Here is a 24554-nt window from a genome sequence, read left to right on the forward strand (position 1 = left end):
AGTTTAGTCACACGAACAAAAGCATCAAAGTATATACAATATATAGGAAAGAGGAGTTGTAGTCACTATTAGATCAGTCATTTGAGGGGCTGAACAGCCTACTCTGCTCCTAATTTGCATGTCCTTATGTAGATTCCTACAAAAATGAATTATGTTACAAGCCTAGAGTCAAAAGCCTATTTCTCAAAAACTTGAGAAAGCATATTCTAAACTTTTTGCACTTGCCAATCCAAATGATCTACTTCATGTTCATCATGCATGTGCCAGCTCTTTGAAACAGCACTTCCCTGCTCACACCTTACAGTCCTTTTCAAGTGTTTATCCAATTCCCTCTCGAATATGACTACTGAATCTGCTTTTCACTCAGCTTTCAGGTAGTGCATCCGGGGTCGCAGAAGCTGGAGGTCTAGGAGTGCCCACTGTGCAGTTCTAGTGCACCTTGAGGATCATCTCCATCTTACTAAACTGTGCTAAATGAAGTAGATTCAGAACAGATCTGTCGAAACCAAACTTGGCACCCTTGGAAATGGGCCTTCATCCACAGCAAAGCCTGTAACCTCATGATCCAGCATATTCCTCATACTAGCATCAATCCTGGTTCAACATATTCCTGAGAAGTGTAAGAAAGCATGCCAGGAGCAACAACAGGCATATTTAAATGTAAGATACAAACCTGGTAAAGCTACAACACAAGATTTGAAACAAGTTAAGCAAAAAAAGCAGTGTGTGCTAGAAGAAATAAATAATCCCACAAGGTACAGATCAAATCACTTGTTTCACAGCCTTTCCATAGTGGTGGACAATAACACAACAAATGGAGGATAAGGATCAATAAACACTTCTAACCTTAATAATAGTACAGCCCAGTATCACAAACGTTACGAACAAGACCGAAACGTTTATAGCTATCTTCAGCCCAAAGATCTTCATGGATGATCCACCTCATCCACCTCCAGAGGTCCCCAGGATCATATATGGTAGTCTTCAACCAATTTGATGAAGCCCTTGCGATATCAAGAAACAACTGAGTGCACCGGACACAGAAAAGACTGTAGGCCCTGATAACATCCCAAAGGTAGTAGTAAAGTAGAACTGAACCAGGTCCTGACAAAGTGAAAAATTGCCCAGTTTGTCCAAAAAGGAGGGAAAATCCAAACTGGCCAATCACCGCAATTTATGATGAAGCTGAACACACATTAAATTTCTCCTACAAATGTAGCATCTGAAAGTGAGGAGTTTATTCTCACACAAAGCTCCAAATTTAGTGTAGACACAACCAATGGGAAAAGGTATTTTGTTGGTCCATTTTAGAGCAAACAAGAGGGACGAAAGCCTGCAAGGTGAATATAGGGAGCCATGAAATAAATTAAGGAGGATGACCCCAAAGACAGTAATCTCAGGACTTTTCCGAGGGCCAGATCAGGAATAGAAGAACAGACCAAATGAATGCATGCTAGGACAGATGGTGAAGGACGAAGGGATTTGGGTTACTGGTGCATTGGGAATAATTCTGAGAAAGATGGAAACTGTACAAACTGGATAAGTTGCGCCCCAGCAAAACCAAGACAAATATGCTCATAGGAATACTTTCTAGTCCTAGGAGGGAAGTTTAAATCAGAGCCACAGGGGTTGAGAAGTTCAGCAGGGAGACACATAAAAGGGAAACAAAGTTAGAAATTATAAATATGGAAGTAAAAAGTAAAACAGGTCTAAATGACAAATCTCAATGTACTGTATTTGAATGCACGGAGCATTCATAATAAGATGTATAAATTAACAGCGCAGCTGGCTGTCACCATGGTTGAGGGAAAAAAAGAACAAAGTTACCAAGAAGGACATGAAGAGAGCGGTGAACAGGGCTCTAGTGAGCAGCAGTAGGAAGAGGAGAAAGTCCAGGAAAGAAAGTTACTCCATCAACATCTACAAAGTGATGAGGACGCAGGTCCACCCCGACACCGGCATCTCGTCCAAGGTCATGAGCACCAGGAACTCGCTCAACAATCATATTTCAAGCACATCACAAGGGTGGTTTCCTATCTGGGCCACTACAACAATCAGCTTCCAGGAGATCCAGATTACCATGTGCCTGTTGCTGCAGGGGGAGGTGGCCAACCACATTGTGTCAGAGGGGACAAAGGCGTTAACCAATCACACCAGTGAAACAATACATTGCACTGTAACAAAGAACAGCTCAAATAGTTGTGAACAGGCATGAAATGGTTACAATTATGGAGAAATTTCTGTTGCGTGACCAGGCCTAGGAACTGAATGTCTAAGGGTATTCAATAGTTAAAAAGGACAGAAAAAAAAGGAAAGAGAGGCAGGTAGCATTATTAGCAAAGGATGATACTATTGTAATATGAGGAAGGATATTGTCTCGGCATTGTCTAAATGCAGAATCAGTACAGATGGATAGATTCTGAGAAGCAACATGGGAAACATTACTGTATGTTGCCAAGAGGCCTCCAATAGCGGCAAGGTGGGAATGGGAGATGCATGCAACAAAGGTGTTACAGGAATCAAGGGTGACTTTAACTTACATACAGACTGGATGAACTACATGCACAATAATGTAGTGATGGATGAACTCTTACATTGTGTATGGGCAAACTTGTGTTGGTACTGTGTAATAGATAGGGTTAGCTAACAGTTTCATTGTGCAAAGTCCTTCAGGGAAGTGAACATAACGTGATAAAATTTTCCATTTGGATATAAAATGAACTGGTCCAATCTGAAGTTCAGGTCTAAATCTAAATAAAAGAAGCTACAGAGGCAGGAGTTGGCTATAAAACATTTGGTAACTTTTTTAAGAGGTCTGACAATAGATTAGGCAATGGCAAATACTTCAGGACAAATGCATGCTGGCAACAGTTGTACATTCTTTCTGGTGCAAAAATACAACAGGAAAAGACGCTCAAGCATGGTTTATAAAAGAAATCAAGCATCAGAACCAACGAGGAGTCATATAAAGTTGCTACGAAAAGTAGGAAAGTTAAGGATTGGGTTCAGTTTAGAATTCAGCAAAGGAGAAGCAACAGAGGGGAGAAACAAGAGTATGAGCGTAATACACAAATGGTAGTCGTAATACATAAAAAGTGGAGACAAATGTAGGTCCCTAACATGGCAGAAATGAGAAAATTGATCATGGAGAATATGGGAAAGGCAGAGCAATGAAACAACTACTTCAGGTTCAGATTCGAAGAACACGCAAATAACTTCCAACAAACACTAGAGAAGCAAGAGTCTATTGAAAAGGACAAATCGAAAACTATTAATATTTATAATTATCAAGTGGAGAAAATAACAGAACTGAAAGGTGACAAACACCCAGGACTTCATAACCTACATTGTAAGGTAATAAAGGGGCGCTCATGGATGTAATGAATGTAAGAATGTGATAACAGGTCACTTAGGAAATATCAAAGGGGGTTAGACAGATGTCAACATAAATCTATGCAAGGGAAGTCTGCTTGACAAGCGTTTTGGGGAGTACAGTCTAGAACAAGAGATCATGGTTTTAGGATGCAAAGTAAATCATTTTGGACTAAAATGAGAAGACATTTCTTTACTGTTCTTTTCCACATGTGTCAGTGGAGACCAAGTCACTGAATATATTTACAAATAAAACAGACAGATTTCTGGGCATTAAAGATATCAAAGGGTATGAATTGACACCAGGAATGTGTATTGAGGCAGAGGATCACCCATGTTCATATTGAATAGTGGAGCAGGTTTGATGGAACCTTCTACTTTCTGTTTTACTACTTTGCATTTTCTATGTTTCTAATAAAATGCTTGGAGGTGTGCATGATATGATTAGTCCTCATGATCCACTGCACCCATACATACGCACAGACATTTCTCCGCACCACAAGGGTTCTGTTTCTGAGAACCTCTGCAAATGTTGAAATGTGTGACTATGGAACTTATTTACAAATAGGTTAAAAATAAGTTTAAAAATTTCACATATGCGAATGGTGATTTTTGTTTTAACTTATTTTTGGGCAGATACGCAAATGTTCAACTTGCGATTCCATGAATACAGAACATTTACTGGCTTCTCCGGCCACATAAAGACAACGTCACTTTACAACCTACCTTATCAGTGATTAGCTCTGCACAACATCCAGTGGCCAAATGGTCAGGCGAGTTGCTATAACAAGTACTGAGCAGGTTATCTACACAGATGGTGAAGGTTCCTTCACCTTCACAAAGACCACACAGGACTTGCATTTTGATGGTAATGCTGTATCCATGTGTTTATTTGACATTGCTAGCTTACCTACCAAAGCAACAATTATCTGCACTCCTGCATTTATATCATTGCAATCTAGATTATTTACCATTGGCTGAACCTGCAGTCGTTCAACTGGAGAATTTAGCAACCATCCCTCAGGAGCTGGAATCCTGAAATGTGTACACCCACATACCTGTTTGGCCAACTGAGTTAGTTTCTTTGCATCCCGCTTTTCCTCTTCTAATCTTTGAATTTCTTCAAGGATTTCACGTTGCTTCAAAAAAAAAGTTGAACAATCTTATTATTTTAGTCTTAATGTTATTAAAACCAAATCACACATCTGGCACAGATTAAACAGGAAGGTTAAAACATGAACAAAGCATGTTGGAAACAGGTCAGGTAATATCTGTGAAAATTGAAGCAACGTTAACATTTCAAGTGACCTTTTATCAGAACTGTACAATACTGTTTTAAAGCTGTTAAATCTATACACAAAGCTTGGAATACAAAAGAAAGTTATGTTGAATCTTCATAAATAGGTGGTTAGACTTTAGATAAGTATTTTGTTCAATCTTTGGTACCATACTTTTCGAACTATATCAAGATAGCGTGAGGAGAAGGTTTACTCAAATGCAGGGTCTCAGTTATTTGGTGAGACTGGAGAAGCTGGGATTGTCCTCACTGCAATAGCAAAGTTTAGGAGGAGAATTAACATAGGTGTTCAAAAATTATGAAGTATTTTTATGGAGCTAATAAATAGAAAGAATTTCCACTGACAAGTTCAAAACCAGGAAAGAGAAGTTTAAAATATTTGTCAAAAAAAAACATAGGAAAGGCATGAGAGGAATGAGGAGCTCTCTTTCCTTGGTTAGGAAGCTATAATAATCTGGAATGCACTCTCTGAAAAATTGGCCAAAGCAGGTTCAACAGTAAGTTTCAAAAGGGAACTGCACTTCTGCTTAAAATGAAAATCACTTCAGAGTAAATATCTAGGAAGTGGCATAAATCAGTAGCTCTTTCAGAAAGCCAGCACAGACATGATAGATCAAGTAGCTTTATTCTATGCTATAAAATTTCATACTTCCACTATACAGGACACGTTGGTACAGATAACTCCAAGCTAATGAGTGTGATAACAAAGTGTGGGGCTGGATGAACACAGCAGGCCAAGCAGCATCTTAGGAGCACAAAAGCTGACATTTCAGGCCTAGACCCTTCATCAGATGCTGCTTGACCTGCTGTGTTCATCCAGCCCCACACTTTATTATCTTGGATTCTCCAGCATCTGCAGTTCCCATTATCTCTAATGAGTGTGATCCTGGTGTCAAGGATTGGGAAGCCCATCGACACTCTTTGCCAGTAAACTACAGAGTTTTAGATAACTAAACTTTAGCAATACCACTCTACACACCTGGGAACTTAAATTTTACAGACTTAAAGTGAATCTCTGCAGAAAGCGATCATCAACTCACTAGGCAAGCAAATGGAAACACTGCATAATCAAAATTGATCTGAGGACCCACTGCTTCAGACATTCAACTGATCAAAACAATAAAGGTGAGCTTAAATGTTTAAAATTAAGATCATTCAGAAATTCTATTGTGCAGAAATTTTTTTTCAATTAGTGACTGAAACTAAAGAAAAAATTATAGATCACAAATAAGTACTTTCAGCCCGTCAACTTTTATACACAACATATTGTAACTACTTGAAAAAGTACTGAGGTACTCACACCAGCGTTTCTTCTTCAGAAGTCATCAATTCTCCAGTTATAAAATGTTTACAGAGTCTTAAATCAAAGTAAGCACTTTGTCATGATAACCAATCACCCTCAGTTTGAGGCATCGATTTCTGAACATTTTTTGGTGAGACAGAGAGCATTCAACACACCCATAAAAATGTCATTAATGCATGGATTCAAGACTTTAATGTTGATATGGAGTCAAGCAGTTGTACAGCATGGAAACAGGGCATTCGGCCCAACTTGTCCATGCTGACCAGATATCCTCAATCCCTTCCTATTCACACACTCATCCAGAAGCCCTTAAAATGTTGTATTTGTACCAGCCTCCACCACTTCCTCTGGCAGCTCATTCCAGGCATGCACCACCCTCTGCGTGAAAAAGTTTCCCCTTAGGTCCTTTTAATATCTTTCCCCTCTCACCTTAAACATATGCCCTCTATTTTTGAGCTTTCCCTACCCTATCTTGGGAAAAAGTCCTTGCCTATTTACCCTATCCGTGCCCCTCATGACTTTATGTCTGTAAAATGTCTGTAAGGTCAACACTCAGTATTCTATTCTGAGGTGATTTTACTAGTTAGTAAAGCTGATCGCTTTCCCTTAGTATTCTGAAACTTCCCTCATCAAATACAAAGAACTGATTAAATGACAAATGGGTTGTTGGCATAAGCTACAAGAGGGCCACCATGGAACAATAAAATGAACAAAAAATAGATCTGGAAGACCCTAAAATGATAAAAGGAGAATTGTTACTAGCAACTAATGTTCTTATAAAAACAATGGCAGCAGTTACAATCTGAAATTATTCAGCCTATTGACATTCCACTCACACCATTTCTACTACATTTTTATCTCTCCACGTATAAATTCTGCATCCGTGTGTCTCCCTTCACTTCACCTGATGCAGGAGCAGAACTCTGGAAGCTTGTGATTTCAAATAAATCTGTTGGATATAACCCAGTGAAACAGTGTAGTCTACTGGGTGTTTATTAACTCACAATGCTGTTAGGAGTTTTAGTCTAGTGACAGTGAAGGAACAGAGATATATTTCCAAGTCAGGATGGTATGTGGTTTGGAGGCAAACTTGTAGGTGTTGGTTCTCCCTGGCACCTGCTGCCCGTGTCCTTCAGGATAGTAGAATTTGCAGGCTTGAAACAGCCTTGGTGAATTACTTCAGTGCACCTTGTGTGGACATTGTGTATCAGTGGTGAAAGGAGTGTATGTTGAAGGGGTGCCATTCAAGGTGACAGCTTTCTCCTGAACTGGTCGGGTGGGTTAGAAACACCAAAGTATTAAATGGAAATCAACCTTCAGAAGTGTGAGATGATGCAATTAGGGAGGGAAGACATGGCCAAGGTGTACACAATAAATAGACGGATATTAAATTATGTAACGGAAAGGTGAGAACCTCAGAGAGCGGGTGTCAGATCTTTGAAGGTGGGAGGACAGGTCAATAAGGTGGTTAAGTGGATACATGGAATACTTTCCTTTGTTAGCCAAGACACAGAATAAAAGTAGTGGGTCTCTTGTGGCACAGTGGTGGTGATCCTACCTTTGAGTCAAAAGACCGAGGCTCGAGTCCTGCAATTATTTAAAATGATGTTAGGTCAAGGGACTGAGATCACTGAAGTAACTTATAAAGTAATTTGGAAGAAGACATAAGCAATTTAGCGATGTGGAAATCATAAAAGAATGCTTTGTTGAAGTTTTAGGAAGTTTAGATTCAGATAAGATTAACAAGTATAAACAACTACCTCTTTCAAGAAGGGGCCATAAATGATCAGCAACATGAGAGGGCGGCACAGTGGCTCAGCGGTTAGCACTGCAGCCTCACAGCATCAGGGTTCAATTCTACCCTCGGGCGACTGTGGAGTTTGCACATTCTCCCTGTGTCTGAGAGAGCTTCCTCTGGGTGCTCCAGCTTCCTCCCTCAATCCAAAAATGTGCAAGCTAGGTGGATTGGCAATGTTAAACTGCCCATAGTGTTCAGGGGTGTGTAGATTAGGGGGATGGGTCTGGGCGGGATGCTCTGTCTGCCGGTGTGGACTTGTTGGGCCAAAGGGCCTGTTTCCACACTGGAGGGATTCTATGACCTATGAATTAGCCCTCAATGGAACAGAACAACTTCATACAATATGCCAAAGCAAAGACATTTATTATTGGATGAATCCACTGTTATTCCTGACTCAACGCAGGTGTTATCTTTTCACTCATGTTATAACTGCAGATTTTCATTGCCAAGAGGAGTTACTGGCTTTGGGTACCCTTACAGCAATGACTCGTGGAATTGACATCTTTAGTTACATCAAAGAAAATTGCCTTGAAGCAAAACTGAATTTATGTATTTAATAACTGTATGCACAGACAGTGCACCTTCCACGAGAGGAACACATGAAAGATTTGTTGCATTACTGCAAAAAGAATTGCCAGATCCAGATACTTTGATTTCCTTTCATTATCTTTTGCATCAACTGAATCACTGTGCCAAATTTACAATTTTAAGTGACACATTAAATAAAGTTATAGGTATTGTAAACTACATTCAAGCAAATACATCACCACTTGGCCACTTTCACAACATGCTTCAGCTTGATAATGAAACGTTCAGTGTGGATCTGCCATATCATTTTAAAGTGCGCTGGTTGTCACAAGGGCAAATACTTGTAAACTTCTTTCTTTGCAAAAATAAATCAAGATTTTTTGAGGAACTGAATGAGCCTTGTGAATTGTCAAAAGAACTGAACTGGCAAAGATGATTAATGAGCAGGATACAAGCAAATCATTAAGGAAATGCGACATGAAAAAATACACAGTTGTTCTAGACTCCCTGACTGAAGAATACAGTGAAAGATTTGTAGATTTTGAGAGACATGATCTCACACTGAAACTAGCTTTTCAACCACACCTGGTTGATGTCTTCAAAGCACCTGATGCCTTACAGATGGAATTGCTTGAGCTCTTAGAAGATAATATTCTGAAGTCTCTATCTGACACTAAGAAGGATCCCATTGAAATAAGGAAAAATGCCTTTGAATTCCCATGTCTACGTCAACATGATCATTGAATGCTGTCTTGTTTTGGCACAACCCACTGTTGTGCATCAACATTTTCATATGAGACACAAAATAAAACACACTTGAGATCTCAGATGATGGATATTCACCTGAAGGACCAATTAAAGCTATGGTCAACAATGTTGGAACCAAATATCTGATTCCTGTCTCGCAATAAGCAATCACGAAAATGTCATTAAGTAAGTTTTTTTTAAACTTATTATTAGTTCTATGTCAACTTTGCCAAATAAATAAATGTGTCTTTGCTGAATTTTTGTTTCAAGTCCTCGTCTAACAGAAGGCTTTAATTAAAATTATTAAATATGTTGACGAAAATATGACATTTTGTTGTACAAGTTAAATTCTCAGCATGTGGTTGAATAGGACCTTGGTTAAATAAAATGTGGTCTGCCAAAGTAAAAAGGTTACCCACCCCTAGGCTAAGACTACTTTCACTGGAGCATAGGAGTTTGAGGGTTTATCTCAGGGAAGTTTATGAAATCATGAGGGGCAGAGATAAGATGAATAGCAAGGGTCTTTTTCCTAGGGTGGGGGAGTTCAAAACTAGGAGACATATTTTTTAAGGACAGGAGAAAGTTTTAAAAAGGACGAGGGGGAATTTTTGTTTGTTACATAGTCCATGTGAGCTACCACAGGAAATGGTGAATTGTAGGTACGGTTACAATGTTTAAAAGACACTTGGGCAAGTACATGAATAGAAAAGGTTTAGAGGGATATAGGCCAAGCACAGGCAGGTGGGACTAGTTTAGTTTAGGAACATGATCAGCATGGAGTAGTTGGACTGAAGGATCTGTTTCTGTGCTGTGACATCTCTGAACAGGTTGATTTAAAAAGTATCTACATTAGGAAGTGATGCCTACAGTGATGATTACAGAATGGAAAAATACTAAAAAGCCGAAAAGATAACAAATAAGATCATGCAACTCATACCATTTTTTCATCTTGCTTCTTTTTCTGTTCTATCCTGCGTTCTTCCTCCTGTGCAAGTCGCCGCTCTTGCTCCTGCTGGTTCTTCAGCATTTCCTCATAGAACGATTTAGAGGGAGGAATGTTGTTTTCACTGAGAAATGCCTGCACATGATCAGCCAAGACGAATATCATCACCTACCAAATGAAACACAATAACAACAGGGTTACAACTAACATTTCACCCCTCAGGAAGCGGAACTGAAACATTTATTTTAAGCAATACAGCCTTTAAAAAGAATTATGTCTTAGAGAGACTAAATGTCATACAAACATAGGAACAGGATTAGGCCATTCAGACCCTTGAGGCTGTTATGCCGCTCAATGGCTGATCTGTGGCCTAACTCCATATAACTGCCTTTGGCCCTATCCTTTAATAGTTCTGTTTAACAAAAATGTATTAAACTTTAAATTTAAAATTACCAATTGATCTAACATCAACTGTTCTTTGTGGAAGAGAATTCCAAACCTTTATCGTCCTTTATATGTTTTTTGTATGTGTTTCCTAACATCTCTCCTGAATGCTCTGGTCCTAATTTTTAGGTTATGTTCCCTAGTTCTAAAATCTCCTACCAGTGGAAATAGTTTATCTTTATCTACCCTGTCTTTTCCTGTTAATATCTTAAAGATTTTGATCTGATCACCCCTTAACCTTCAAAATAATAGTGAAATTTGTCTAATTTCTCTGCATACCACAGCCCCAAAGTTCAGCTATCATTCCTATAAACCTACATTGTGCTCTCTCCAAGGCTAATAATATGCTCCCTCAGGTGTGGTGCCCCGATCTGCTCACTGTACTCCAAATGGGATCTAACCAGGGTTTCGTATAACAGCAGTACAAATTAGATTAAAAAAACAGCATTTCGTTCACCCGTCCGTGGTATTTTAAAGATTACATGTCACCTATTATATATATCTTGTCTTTGATCCAAAATGGATAACCTCACAGTGGCTTACACTGAATTCCATCTACCAGTTTTACCTATTCACCTAGGCTATCAATATGCCTTTATAATTTTACGCTATCATCTACACCACCTACAATGCCACCTAAGTTTGTGCCATTAGCAACTTGGACACATGATTTTCAATTCAAAAAAAACATACCCCTAATCCAAACACATCAAAAAAAACAACCAACAATAACAAACAAATGAACAAAACAAAAAACACACACCAACAAACCCACCAAAACTCACTCCAAAACCATCACCCAAAACCACCCAACAACAAAAGCCACAAACATCACGATCTAAATCATTAATAAATAATACAAATAACTGAGGCCCTAATACCAGTCCACCTGTGCCTTGCTCAATCTCCGGACTGAGCTGGTGTAACCAGTCCCAGGCATGATTGCTAAAATTTTAGTTTTAACTCTATACGTTAGGAAAGGGAAGTAAACTGGCTGAGTTACTGAACTGCTCGCCTGTAACACCTGTCAGAAAGGTAAAATCAGACCTTGTTGGACAGAAAGACATTCAGCTGTGAAGATACGTCCAATCAAATGGTCCACATGTCGCATACAGTGCTTGCATGTAAAAGGGATCCCCATTTGAAAGCATTGCCTTCAAACTTGTACCTCGCCATCAATCAATGCCTGGCAAGGAGTTAACTGACGAAACAAAAAAATTATTTCAACATCTGTCTGCTTTTATGCTGCCTGTGATTATTACTTTTCCTTAAGACATAAAGCACCAGTAAATTCATTAGTAATTACAAGATTGGGAAGAAAAACTACTCTTGAATTTATCAGATACAACCTAGGAACTGACAATTGGCCACTGTTGAAGGCATTAAATAAGATTTCGTAAAAAAGGAATTATAGTAGGATTATTACAACATCTTACTAAATAGCTCAGTTGTCTGGATGGCTGATTTGATGCCAACAAGGCGAGTTCCATTCTTGTACCATCTGACGCTACCCATGAGGTCCTGCCTTCGCAACATCACATGAGGTGAGGTGCCCCTCAGGTTAAATTCACCACTTGCTGTCTCTCCACCCCTGTGGTCCTCTGGTACTATGGCAACTTCACTTTTTTCTTCCCCACTAGCTGCATATTTCAGCACACATGGACATCAAAGACCCTAAAGATCCATGTCAGCAGAAATGCCCAGAGAGTAAATCTGTACAGCCTATGGGCCTGTATCAGTCTTGGGAACAGACTTGATCCAAACTCCTATAGATAAGAGAAAGACCTAGGATGGACGATTTCTGTTTATTGCATGAGAATGAAATGTAAACAATGCATGCACACATAGTCACAGGGGCATAAAATATTGATGGTTTTCTGTATGTATCAGAGAGAGTCTGTATAGACACCTAAGGCTAAAGTTGTTTGAATAAATTAACCTGCATATCTGCGTTGCCAGCGGAGGTGGTAGACGCAGGCACGTTTGCGTCTTTTAAGATATATTTGGACAGGTACATGGATGGGCAGGGAGCAAATGGACACAGACCATTAGAAAATAGATGACAGGTTAGACAGAGGATCTTGATTGGTGCAGGCTTGGAGGGCCAAAGGGCCTGTTCCTGTGCTGTAGGTTTCTTTGTTACCTCCTGTGGTTGGTGTAGGAGATTAATCACAACACCACCTTCACTTTCCAATATTAACTGGGACTTCCTCAAAATAAGCAAGGCATGATCTGATCATTGTAAAGTACTTAAATTTCCATTGCTTAACTGAGTTAACCATTTAACACAAACGGCCCACACAAATGTTGAGTGCTATCTCCATGGAAAGCGGGAGAAGCGATGGCCTAGTGGTATTATTGCTGGACTGTTAGTCCAGAGACCCAGACAACGTTCTGGTGACCCAGGTTCAAATCCCACCACAACAGATGATGGAATTTGAACTCAATAAAAATATGTGGAATTAAGAATCAAATGATCACCATGAATCCACCCTTGGGAAGGAAACAGCCGTCCTTAACCGGTCTGGCCTTCATGTGACTTCAGACCCACAGCAATGTGGTTGACTCTGAAATGCTCTCTGGGCAATTACGGATGGGCAATGAAAGCTGTATAACCAGTGACACCCTCAATCTGTTAATGAATACAGGAAAAAAAAAGACAAAATGCCCTAATCTCTGCAGTACTGGGGAAACACTATTACAATCATCATCACCATATAATTATGTTGGCCCTCTTTAAAAATGCACATGTGAATGTTGGGCAAGAATGAAATAAGGTTTAGCTAAATAATGGAGCAGTAGATTAAAGATTAACAGGACACTACCTTTCTGCATGCACTGAAGCAAAGCCCTTAAGCACTAACATTGGGAATATATGATACAGTACTTGAGGTTCTTAAGACAGTAGGGTACGATGTGCATAATATAAAAAGCAAACATTATACTGTGATATTGGGTTCAGGTTACGTTAAATTCTTGACTCTCATTTCCATACCTCTCCACAATGATCTTTAGCTAGCTTCACCAGTTCTGCATGCAACCGGTTGCGTTTTTCATTAGGCAGGCCTTTTGCTCTCTTCAGCTCAATTTCTGGAGGTCTGTGGAAAAGACAGTGGAGTAGCTTAAGTACAGGATCAGTCAGGATATGGTGCATAAAGCTGGCCTCTGCTTCAGCCAGCATTGATGATTTCACCAACTCAATGCCAAGCATGACAAAGGCACACGTCAAAAATCTCACTCTCCCTGAGCTTGCAAATTAAAAGTACTTTTCTCACCAGTTTTACCTCTTCCCCTTGACTGAAGACTTTGTTTACTGGTGTACATCCAATAAGGGAGCACTCAACACTTTGCTGCCATATAGCTGAAATAGCTAATTCTTACACTTGAGCCATCAGATAGAGATAGCAGACCATTAAGTCAAGAACATTATATTTGAGCCAAAACTATTCACGCTTAGACATGCAAGCGCAATGAACCTCAAGATGGGAGCAGATGGAATTTTGCTCTCAGCTCCAACTTTAATCAGCATGAGAACAGAACCTAAGACTGAAGGAGCTGTCAGTTGTGGGTTAAGAGTTTACAAAGACAATATCTTCTCAGTTTTCTCTATTTTTGACTGTGGACTGAAATGGGAAAAGAACTGTTTAAAAAAAAAAGGATTGTAGAAGGTTCTGCACTGATTAAAAGAAATCAACCTGAAACTCATTGTAAGTCTCGTTTGCAAAGCTGCTGGTTCAAGCAGTAGCAGAAGCCTGGTTTGCAGATGAGCTGGTGCCAAGAGGTACATATAAAGGGAGCTTTGGCTGTCAACAAGTACGTGATTTGTCTGTGAGCTAGTAACCAGTAATCAATGACAAAGGCTTTCTGTCTGCCAACAGTTATGTGACTGGCTCCCAGGTAATGAAACAACTTAGGGGCATGAAATCAAAAACAGAAATTGCTGGTGATACTCAGCAGATCCGGCAGCATCTGTGGGGAGACGCTTTCCATTTGGGGAAGTGATGATCTTGTGGTATTATCGCTGGACTGTCAATCCAGACATCCAGATAACATTCTGGGGACCCAGGGTCGAATCCCACCATGATAAATGGTGGAATTTGTATTCAATGAGAATCTGGAATTAATAGTCTAGTGATCACCATGAAACCACTATCAACTGTGGGAAAGACCTACCTGGCTTTAGGGAAGGAAATTGCCATCCTTACCTGGTCTGGCCTACATGTGACTCTGGACCCACAGCAACATGGCTGACTCTTTACTGCCTTTTAGGATAGGCAATAAATGCAGGTCTAGCCTCTTCCCAGGGACAAATTTTAAAAAAAGCTTCCAGGCTGAGCTCTTACAGCAATTCCTGTTTTTGTTTCAAGTCTCCACCATCCACAGTTCTTTGTTTAATTTGGGAGAGTGAATGATTGGATGAAGCAATTGGATCTGCCAAGGTAGGAGCTGTCTCTTCTCTGCAGTAAAAAACATCTCAAGCCTGAAGATAGCCAGGCTTTTTATTAACCATTTCTGGTTGTTGTAAGCTGCATTGATAAAACAAAGACATTTATAAATTAAAAGTGGGAATCAGTCACTCCATGTCTCCAACAAAGAGGTGAGAGTATCTGGAGAAGATAGCTTTTAAAACAGCATTCTGGTCAGCACAAGAATCAAGTCAGCAACCCCTGTGAGCAATGATCTCTGGGCTCCGCATCTTTCACAGTCCCCACACTTCCCCTGTCCATGTCTGCGTGTACGTGTTCATAGAACAGGTTAGAGTTTTAACTAGTACAGTTACTTGCCAACAGTTTGTATGTGTTAAACTGTAGTTAGAATTTGATTATTTATTACAAATGAATATTCTTAGATACAGAAACCTAGTCTGTGCTTTCTGTCAAGCTGGCTCAAAACGAAACAGGTAAATTGGGGAAATCTGCATGCTTTCTAACGAGCAGTCATTAAGAATCAAAAACATACATTCGTGTTACTGTATCTGGATGTACAACAATTCACCAGGATTTGACATGTGAAGGCAGTGATCATTCTGAATTTTGTTCAAATAATGCAAATATGCGCACAAACGTGACTCCGTCTAACTTGCAAATACAACTGTGTTGTTTAAATAGGTTGAGTTCAAATGTGGACTTGGGGGAGGAGAGTGGGAATATGGCATTGAGATAGAAGATCAGTCATGATCATTTCGAATGGCATAGCAGACTTGATTGTCCAAATGGCCTACTCCTGCTATTATTTTCTATGCTTTATGACTGACAGGACTAATAGATGAGGGTAGGGTAATAGAAGAGAGGAATGGGGGGGGGAAGGGAGAAAAGATTTCAGTGATGTGGCAATGGGCTGCCAGCCAAAATGCTGAGTCAGTGGGAAGGGCACAATCCATAGGAACAGAAATAGATTACTCAGCTCCTCAAGCCCATTTAAAATGTAAATCATTTGACTCTGAAGGCTAATGTGTTCCTCAAATCCATTTATCCACCTTTGATCCAGATCCCTTTGCATTCTTATCCAAAAAATCTCTCTCTTCCTGCTTGAAAAATTCCAACTGACCATCCAATCTTTTGGAGAGTGAGTTCCAGATTTTTAATATTTTGTGTGGAAAGTATTACATGTCTTAGCTTTAAATTCAAAATTGTTCCCTTTTGCTCTAGTCATCCATCTGAGGAAATACACTACCAAATTCATTTTTAATTTCAAACACTTCATTTAGATTACCCATCACCTTCTAATCTGTAGAGAATTATAGAGAATAAGAAACCAGCCCTCATAATTCAACACAAACTCTGGATTAATTCTGGTGTATCTACGCTGTATCCACTCATATGGTGATTTTATTCTTCCTGAAACACAACAGCCAAATCAAAGCATGGCACTCAGAATGCCTGTGTCGAAAGAATTCACAAAGTGGTTTGATCATGGGACAGGTTATTTGAAGTGACAGTTAATGTTGCTTGCAGCTACATTTCTGAATCAACAAAGCCGCTTGGGCAGAAATTGGAGAATGGCATAGCAATCTCAAGTTTATCAAGTGTAAAGGCCATAAATATCATTGTTCATTTGTTTATTATGTTTTACACAGGCAAGGTGTTTCATGGGAGGGGTAAAGGCCCTTAGTTCTAATGCAAGGGCGAAACATTGCACAGGGGAAGTGTAACACATGCCATTTTTCAACAGTATCTCCTGCTGAAGATTTACTAAAGGAAGGACACAAATCTAGCCACAAAAACCACTGTTTGTCAAATGAGGGCGAGAAGCAGCTTATTCAGCAAGCGTACAGTAGCCACTCATTCCTATGCTGACTCTATTTACTAAATAGTGTTTTGTTATAGTGTGTTCCCATATCTGCATCAAGGATCTCTTTCCCTGTATGCACTTGTTTGGCTGGTGTCTGCTGGCACAATAAAAAAAACAGGACAGGTATTAACTAGAGATTATGAAACTGTGGTTATATCAACCCCTTCACAGCACAGGAAATTCAGATTCGGGCAGGTTTGAAGAGACTAAGCTTGTTTAGGGATAATGTTTTTTACCTATGGATGGAAATACTGTCAACATATCTACAAACCAAGGACTACAATGGTTTAAGGAGCCACCTCAGTACCACCTCACCAAAGGCTTTAGGAATGGGCCTAGCCAGTGACAGCCACATTCTGCAATCAATATTTTTTAAAAAACTATTAACACAAAAGATGTCTGGAGAAAGAAATTAAATTTCAAGTTGTAACAAATGTTTTGAAGGTTAACAATCTGTAACCAGTAGGTTTCGACAGGGGTCAGTACTGGGACCACAATGTCTACAATATATATCAATGACTTGGAGCAAATATATTATAGATTTTCAGACGACACAACAATTTGCAGAAAGACAAGCTATGAAAGGGCTACGAATGATTTAGAGAGATACTGATAGATTAAATAATTGGGCAATAAGTTGGCAAATGGAGTATAATGTGGGAACATATGAAATTGCTCATTTTATTAGGGAGAACAAAAGAACGAGCATTACATAGAACGTTGAACACTACAACCCTCGATATTGCGCCGACTTGTGAAACAAAACTGGAGCCCATCTAACCTACACAATTCCATTATTATCCATATGTTTATCCAATGACTATTGAAATGCCCTTAAACTTGGCGAGTCTACTACTATTGTAGGCAGGGCATTCCGAGCCCTCACTACTCTCCGAGTAAAGAGCCTACCTCTGACATCTGTCCTATTTCTCAATTTAACTTACATTACCTGGTGAAAAAAAATTACAGGAAGCTGCAAAAGGAACTTGGGTGACTCATGCACAAAATCATAGAATCACAGAATCCCTACAGTATGGAAGAAGGCCATTCAGCCCATCAAGCCCACGCCAACCCTCCAAACAGCATCCCACCCAGATCTATCTTATCCCTATAGCCCTGCATTTCCCGTGGCTAGTCCACCCAGCCTGCTGATGTTTTGACTGTTGCAGGAAACCAGAGGACCCAGAGGAAACCCACACAGAGACAGGGAGAATGTACAAACTCCACACAGACAGTAACCTGAGGAAGGTGCAGCAGGTAATAAGGAAGGCTAATAGAATTAAATTTATTTCAAAGGGGTTGGAGTTGATAAGAGTAGTGAAGTATTACTACAAGTATACAAGGTGCTGGTGAGACCACCTCTGGAGTACTGTGAGCAGTTGCGGTCACCTTATGAAAGGTAAGTTACAATTTCATTGGTGGCAGCTGACAGAAGTTTCACTAAGATGAACCCTGGTGTGGAGGGGTTGTCTAATGAGCAAAGGCTAAACAGGTTGAGGCTCTACTCATTGGAATTTAGAAGAATGAGAGTGTATCTCATTGAAACATATAGGTTTCCTTAAAGGGTTTGACAGGGTAAATACTGAAAAGGTGTTTCCTCTCTCAGGAGAGTCTAGGATCAGAGGACAAACTCTCAGAATCAACTGGTGCCCATTTAAGACTGGTTTAAGAGAAATTTCTTTTATTAGAGGGTTGAGTGTATTTGGAACTCATCACAGAGAGCTGTGGGGGCAGAGTCCTTGTGTATATTTAAGGCTGAGATAGATGGATAGATTCTTCATCATTAAGAGAATCAGAAGTTATGGAGAAAGGGCAGGAAAGTGGACATGAGGAGCGTCGGATCAGCCATAATCCAACTGAATCGCAAATTCCATCCCCTATTCCCAATTTCTTTGCCTCCGCCGCATCTGTTCCCAGGATGAGGCATTCCACTCCAACACATCCCAGATGTCCGCGTTCTACAAGGACCGCAACTTCCGCAGTGGTCGAGAACGCCCTTGACCTTGTCTCCCGCATTTCCCGCAACACATCCCTCAACTCCCGCCCCCGCAATAACCGCCCGAAGAGAATGCCCCTCGTCCTCACATACCACCCCATCATCCTCCGGATACAACGTATCATCCTCTGACACTTTCGCCATCTACAATCCGACCCCACCACCCAAGACATTTTTCCATCCCCACTCTTGTCTGCCTTCCAGAGAGACCACTCTCTCCGCGACTCCCTTGTCCGTTCCACACTCCCCTCCAACCCCACCACACCCGGCACCTTCCCCTGCAACTGCAGAAAGTGCTACACCTGTCCCCACACCTCCTCCCTCACCCCCATCCCAGGCCCCAAAATGACTTTCCACGTTAAGCAGATGTTCACCTGCACATCTGCCAATATGGTTTACTGTATCCAGTGTACCCATTGTGGCTTCCTCTACATTGGGGAAACCAAGCGGAGGTTTGGGGACCGCTTTGCAGAACACCTCCGCTCGGTTCGCAATAAACAACTGCACCTCCCAGACGTGAACCATTTTAAATCCCCCTCCCATTCCTTTGACAACATGTCCATCCTGGGACTCCTGCAGTGCCACAATGATGCCACCCAAAGGTTGCAGAAACAGCAACTCATATTCTGCTTGGGAACCCTGCAGCGGAATGGTATCAATGTGGACTTCACAAGCTTCAAAATATCTCCTTCCCCCACTGCATCCCAAAACCAGCCCAGCTCGTCCCCGCCTCCCTAACCTGTTCTTCCTCTCACCTATCCCCTCCTCCCACTTCAAGCCGCACCTCCATTTCCCACCTATTAACTTCATCCCGCCTCCTTGACCTGTCCGTCCTCCCCAGACTGACCTAACCCCTCCCCACCTCCCCACCTATACTCTCTTCTCCACCTATCTTCTCCTCTATCCATCTTCGGTCCGCCTCCCCTTCTCTCCCTATTTATTTCAGAACCCTCTCCCCATCCCCCTGTCTGAAGAAGGGTCTGGGCCCGAAACGTCAGCTTTTGTGCTCCTGAGATGCCACTTGACCTGCTGTGTTCATCCAGCTTCACACTTTGTTATCTTGAATAACAGAGCTACTCCAGTTCCTATTTCTTATGTTCTTATGGCCAAGCCGCTAGCTGAAAATGGCTCATATGACAACACTGTGTTGTCTACCTCTACCTTTGTTACCAGCAACCTTAACTTAAGGTTTTGGAGTAGATTTGTAGCACAGTTGTGGGTGTTGAGGTTGGTTGGCCTGCAGAGCTGGTTTGTTGTTCTGCAGACGTTTCGTTACCGTGCTGGGGAACATCATCAGTCCAGCGTCCAATGAAGCGTCGGTGTGTTTTCCTGCCTGGGTTTTAAACTCTGGAGACCATTGAGCTGGATTGCCTCACTTCCGGTCTTCCTTTGTAGTGGAATGAATAAGGGGTTGAGTTCTGCGTGTTTATTGAGGGCTTTCTTTGTGGAATGCCAGGCTTCTAGGAATTCCCAAGCCTGTCTCTGCTTAACTTGTCCCAGTCAAATTGGTGATTCTCTTTATCCATATGGATTGAGATGAGCAAGTATTGGTTATGTCTTTTTGTAGCGAGTTGTGTTTGTGTACCCTTGTTGTTAGCTTCCTTCCTGTTTTTGTCCAATGTAGAACTCGACGCCAGGGACTCCCTCCCTGCCACAGACAGGACTAATGTCATCTATAAGATCCCCTGCAGAAACTGTGGGGAACACTACATCGGACAAACAGGAAAGAACCTAACAACAAGGGTACATGACCACCAGCTGGCTACAAAAAGACATGACCAATATTCACTCATCTCAATCCACATGGATAAGGAGAACCACCAATTCGACTGGGACAACACCAAAATCCTGGGACAAGTTAAGCAGAGCCAAGCACAAGAATTCCTAGAAGCCTGGTACTCACATAGAATACGAAGGAAAACCGGGAGTGAGGCAATCCAGCTCTATGGACTCCAGAGTTTAAAACCCAGGCAGGAAAACACACCAACGCTTCATCGGTGGCTGCACTGATAATGTTACCCAGCATGGTAACAAAACGTCTGCAGAACAACAAACCAGCTCGTCGAGCCAACCAACTTTAACCTTGCTTAAGCTCTTTCCATACTGTCCATTGTGTACGTCACATACATTGAGTAATCCTCATTAAATCAGGCAAATTTCAGCACAGTAATGTTGACAACTATAATTTAAATAAAACTACTTTCATAAATGACAAACACTATGTTTTACACCAGTCCATATAAATGACAAATCTGAGGTTAAGTGGTGTAGCAATTTAAGATGCAATCACACATTAATCTTCTATATGATATAAAGTCATTCGGGAGACAATCTTTCCTAAGTTGGATTTTGCAAAAAGTGCACAATAATCCATTTTGTCTGCTGAAATCATACTTGAGGCAGGTCTAGACCAACTGTAAAAGCCCAAACAGCCATGATTCTGGCTATCCCACAGTACATATACAAACTAGAATCATGGACAGTTGCATCATCAATGAAAGGCCAGGCAACTCTTAACAAAACCTGATGGGACATTTGGTCAAGGTTTCAAACACAAAATTCATCATCTTGAAATACAATTATTTTGTTTGGGTTTTTATAATTTCCCAAACCACCTCATGTCATGTTACAAAAGCTGATATTTAAATCTGCACTGGATCTTTCAATGCCCCGTTACTTGTGACCCATTGCAAGATATTTCTCTCCTTGCTCATTATTACACAGATTGAGTCATAAACTAAATTTCCATTAAATTTTGTGATCACTTCAACTCTTTTGAAGTAGCGATATTATTTTCCTAATAATAGGTATGTTAAAGTCACCAGCTAGTAGAGATATATCCTTTAAATCACCTTCCTTATTACATCACAAATTTCTGGATTAACACTTTCACCCTGCTTATAATGGTCGAAATAATATCAGAAGTAATAGTCCACCTCTGTTAACATCTATTAACTATCCTTATTGGGTTGTATTTTTGCAACCCTGTGAAAGGTGGAAATGAAAGCAAGAAAACTAGGGAAAGCCACGTCAGGTCAGCTCCCCATGCGTTCCTGTCCCTGAGATGCTTTACCCAACATTGGGCTGTGATCAGAGGTGGCAATCCTCCACTTAGAGAGATAATTTCACTCCGGTGACAATATGTTCCCATTGAAGCATTCCCAACAAACCTCTCTTTCTTATTTTTTTTTCACACCCTGACAACACCACCACCCCACCCCAACCACCACACTCTGCAGCTCAGAGGCTACGAACTGACTGAAGTGATCAGGCCAGTATACAATCAAAGCTGGAGACACTATGCCCTAATGGTGCCTCAAGGGTCAAAGGTAGCAACTGCATTCATCAATATTCCTACGGAAGGCTGTGGCCTCCACTGCTATGGCCCAGATATTGCAAGAACTGCAGACGCTGGAGTGAGAGACAGCACAGTGTGGAGCCGGAGACACACAGCAGGCCAGGCAGCATCAGAGGAGGAAAGTTGGCGTTTCTTGTTGACACCCTTCTTCACTGTAAAGGCCCTACTCATTTCAGGCCTCTTTTGAGACCTTTTGATGACTTCTCTGCAGGCAAGCAAGGATACCTTCATGCTGAGGCACTCTCACACTCACCTGACAGGACAATGCCCTTCCCTTCTAACTGGACTTTACCCTTCTCTCCGGGAGTGGGGGGGGGTTACCTACGAAATATTGCTTGGTGCCCTCGTACTTTATTTGCCAGACATTGTTCATTAACGTAAGCATTTTTATTCTTGGGTTTCACATTTATGCTATTACCACATAATAGCCATAACAGCATTCCCCACACGGCCCCCACACCCCCAACACTGAAATGAAACTATCAAATTTCTTTCAACCTACAGATCTGTGTTTTTTCAAACAATATCTCATGGTCATCAGTGCCTCAATAGCTTCACTGAGGTACAAATTTACTGTGCATTGAACTGTAAGTGCAACAATATGTGCAGTTATTCAGTTGCATAGCCTGTCAACTGTGTGCATAATCCCACTGAATTCCAAATTTCTGATGGAGAGAGGAGCGGATACTCACACATCTGGGTACTGGGCTGGGCAAGTAACATGTAAATCCACAGCAACATGACTGTCTGTAACACTGATCAATCCCTGAGGGTGCAGCACAATGCAGATTTCTGGAGGACGTTTCACCTGGAACAGAAAACTTGATTCAGAAACATATTAAAGTGTGGAGCTGGATGAACACAGCAGGCCAAGCAGCATCTTGTGCTCCTGAGATGCTGCTTGGCCTGCTGTGTTCATCCAGCTTCACACTTTATTATCTTAATAAAGTGTGGAGCTGGATGAACACAGCAGGCCAAGCAGCATCTCAGGAGCACAAAAGCTGACGTTTCGGGCCTAGGCCCTTCATCAGTGAGGGCTCCAGCATCTGCAGTTCCCATTATCACTCCACACTTTATTATCTTGGATTCTCCAGCAACTGCAGTTCCCATTATCACTAACAGAAATATATTGATCGATTGCCACAACCTCACTCTGCACGAATTCCTGATTCGCCACCCCATTTCATTATTAATCCCCTCCGTTGCACCCTACCCTCATCCCGCAGTCCTTCGTGCAAAGCATCCTCAGATCTACGTCTCCATGTCTCCCTCCCTTGCTACCACTGTCTCAAGTCCCACACAATCCACACATCCATGCCTCAAGTCCTTCTCACCTGCCTCAATTCCCTCTCCCCACATACACCCCGACCTCATCCCCCTTTACCTCTACTACCCTCAATTTCCCTTGAATAGCAATGTGACCCCGATTGCCACAGTCTCCGTCCTCCTCCTCCTCCTCCTCCCCAGCCCACGATCGCACCTACGTCCACATTCACCTCTACTCTCAACAGTTCCTCCAGTTCCTATTCCCTCTCCTCTCCTCCAGCCCTCCATCCTCACCTCTCTGCCTCTATTCCCCCTCTCCCCTCCCTCACAGCACACACTCTCACCACCCACCCACCCTCTCACACACACTCACAACACTCCACCTACCCTCACACTCACATCACCCACCCTCCTCCCTCACACTCACTCACCCACCCACCCACGCCAACCACCCTCCCTCACACTCACGTCACCCACCCTCCCTCCCTCCCTCACACTCACTCACCACCCACCCACCCCTCACTACTCACTCACCAGCACCACCCTCCCTCACACTCACTCACCCACCCACCCTCCCTCACACTCACTCACCCACCCTCCACTCCCTCACACTCACTCACTTACCCGACGCCACCCTCCCTCCCTCACACGTCACTCACTCACCCACCCACCCTCTCCGCCCTCACACTCACTCACCCACCCACACACCCTCCATCCCACCCTCACCCTCCCTCACACTCACTCACCCACCCACAAACCGTCCCTCACACTCACTCACCCACCCACCCCTCCCTCACACTCACTCACTCACCCACCCACCCTCCCTCCCTCACACTCACTCACCCACCCACCCAACCACCCTCCCTCACACTCACTCACTCACCCACCCTCCCTCCCTCCCTCACACTCACTCACCCACCCTCCCTCCCTCACACTCACTCACCCACCCACCCTTCCTCACTCGCACCACTCACGCCACCCTCCCTCCCTCACACTCACTCACTCACCCACCCACCCGCCCGCACACTCACTCACTCACCCACCCACCCTCCCGCACACTCACTCACTCACCCACCCACTCACCCTCCCTCACACTCACTCACCCACTCACCCTCCCTCCCTCACACTCACCCACCCACTCACCCTCCTTCCCTCACACTCACCCACCCACCCACCCACCTGCCTCACACTCACGCACCCACCACACCCTC

The 24554-nt window shown here is 42.1% G+C and overlaps 1 protein-coding gene across 1 annotated transcript in view; it reads right to left on the minus strand.

The window, feature by feature from the left end:
• Positions 1-23296, minus strand: part of eif2ak4 (eukaryotic translation initiation factor 2 alpha kinase 4) — a 108659-nt gene extending 85363 nt beyond the window's left edge. The window contains exons 1-5 of the mRNA XM_059649471.1: positions 23291-23296; positions 22770-22885; positions 13428-13530; positions 9983-10156; positions 4431-4511 (exon numbers count right to left, since the gene is read on the minus strand). Coding sequence (XP_059505454.1) covers positions 4431-4511; positions 9983-10156; positions 13428-13530; positions 22770-22885; positions 23291-23296 — 480 coding nt within the window. The remainder of the gene's footprint in view (positions 1-4430; positions 4512-9982; positions 10157-13427; positions 13531-22769; positions 22886-23290) is intronic.
• Positions 23297-24554: the final 1258 nt, after the last annotated feature.

Source organism: Stegostoma tigrinum, chromosome 10, assembly GCF_030684315.1.
Source record: "Stegostoma tigrinum isolate sSteTig4 chromosome 10, sSteTig4.hap1, whole genome shotgun sequence".
Classification (NCBI taxonomy): domain Eukaryota; kingdom Metazoa; phylum Chordata; class Chondrichthyes; order Orectolobiformes; family Stegostomatidae; genus Stegostoma; species Stegostoma tigrinum.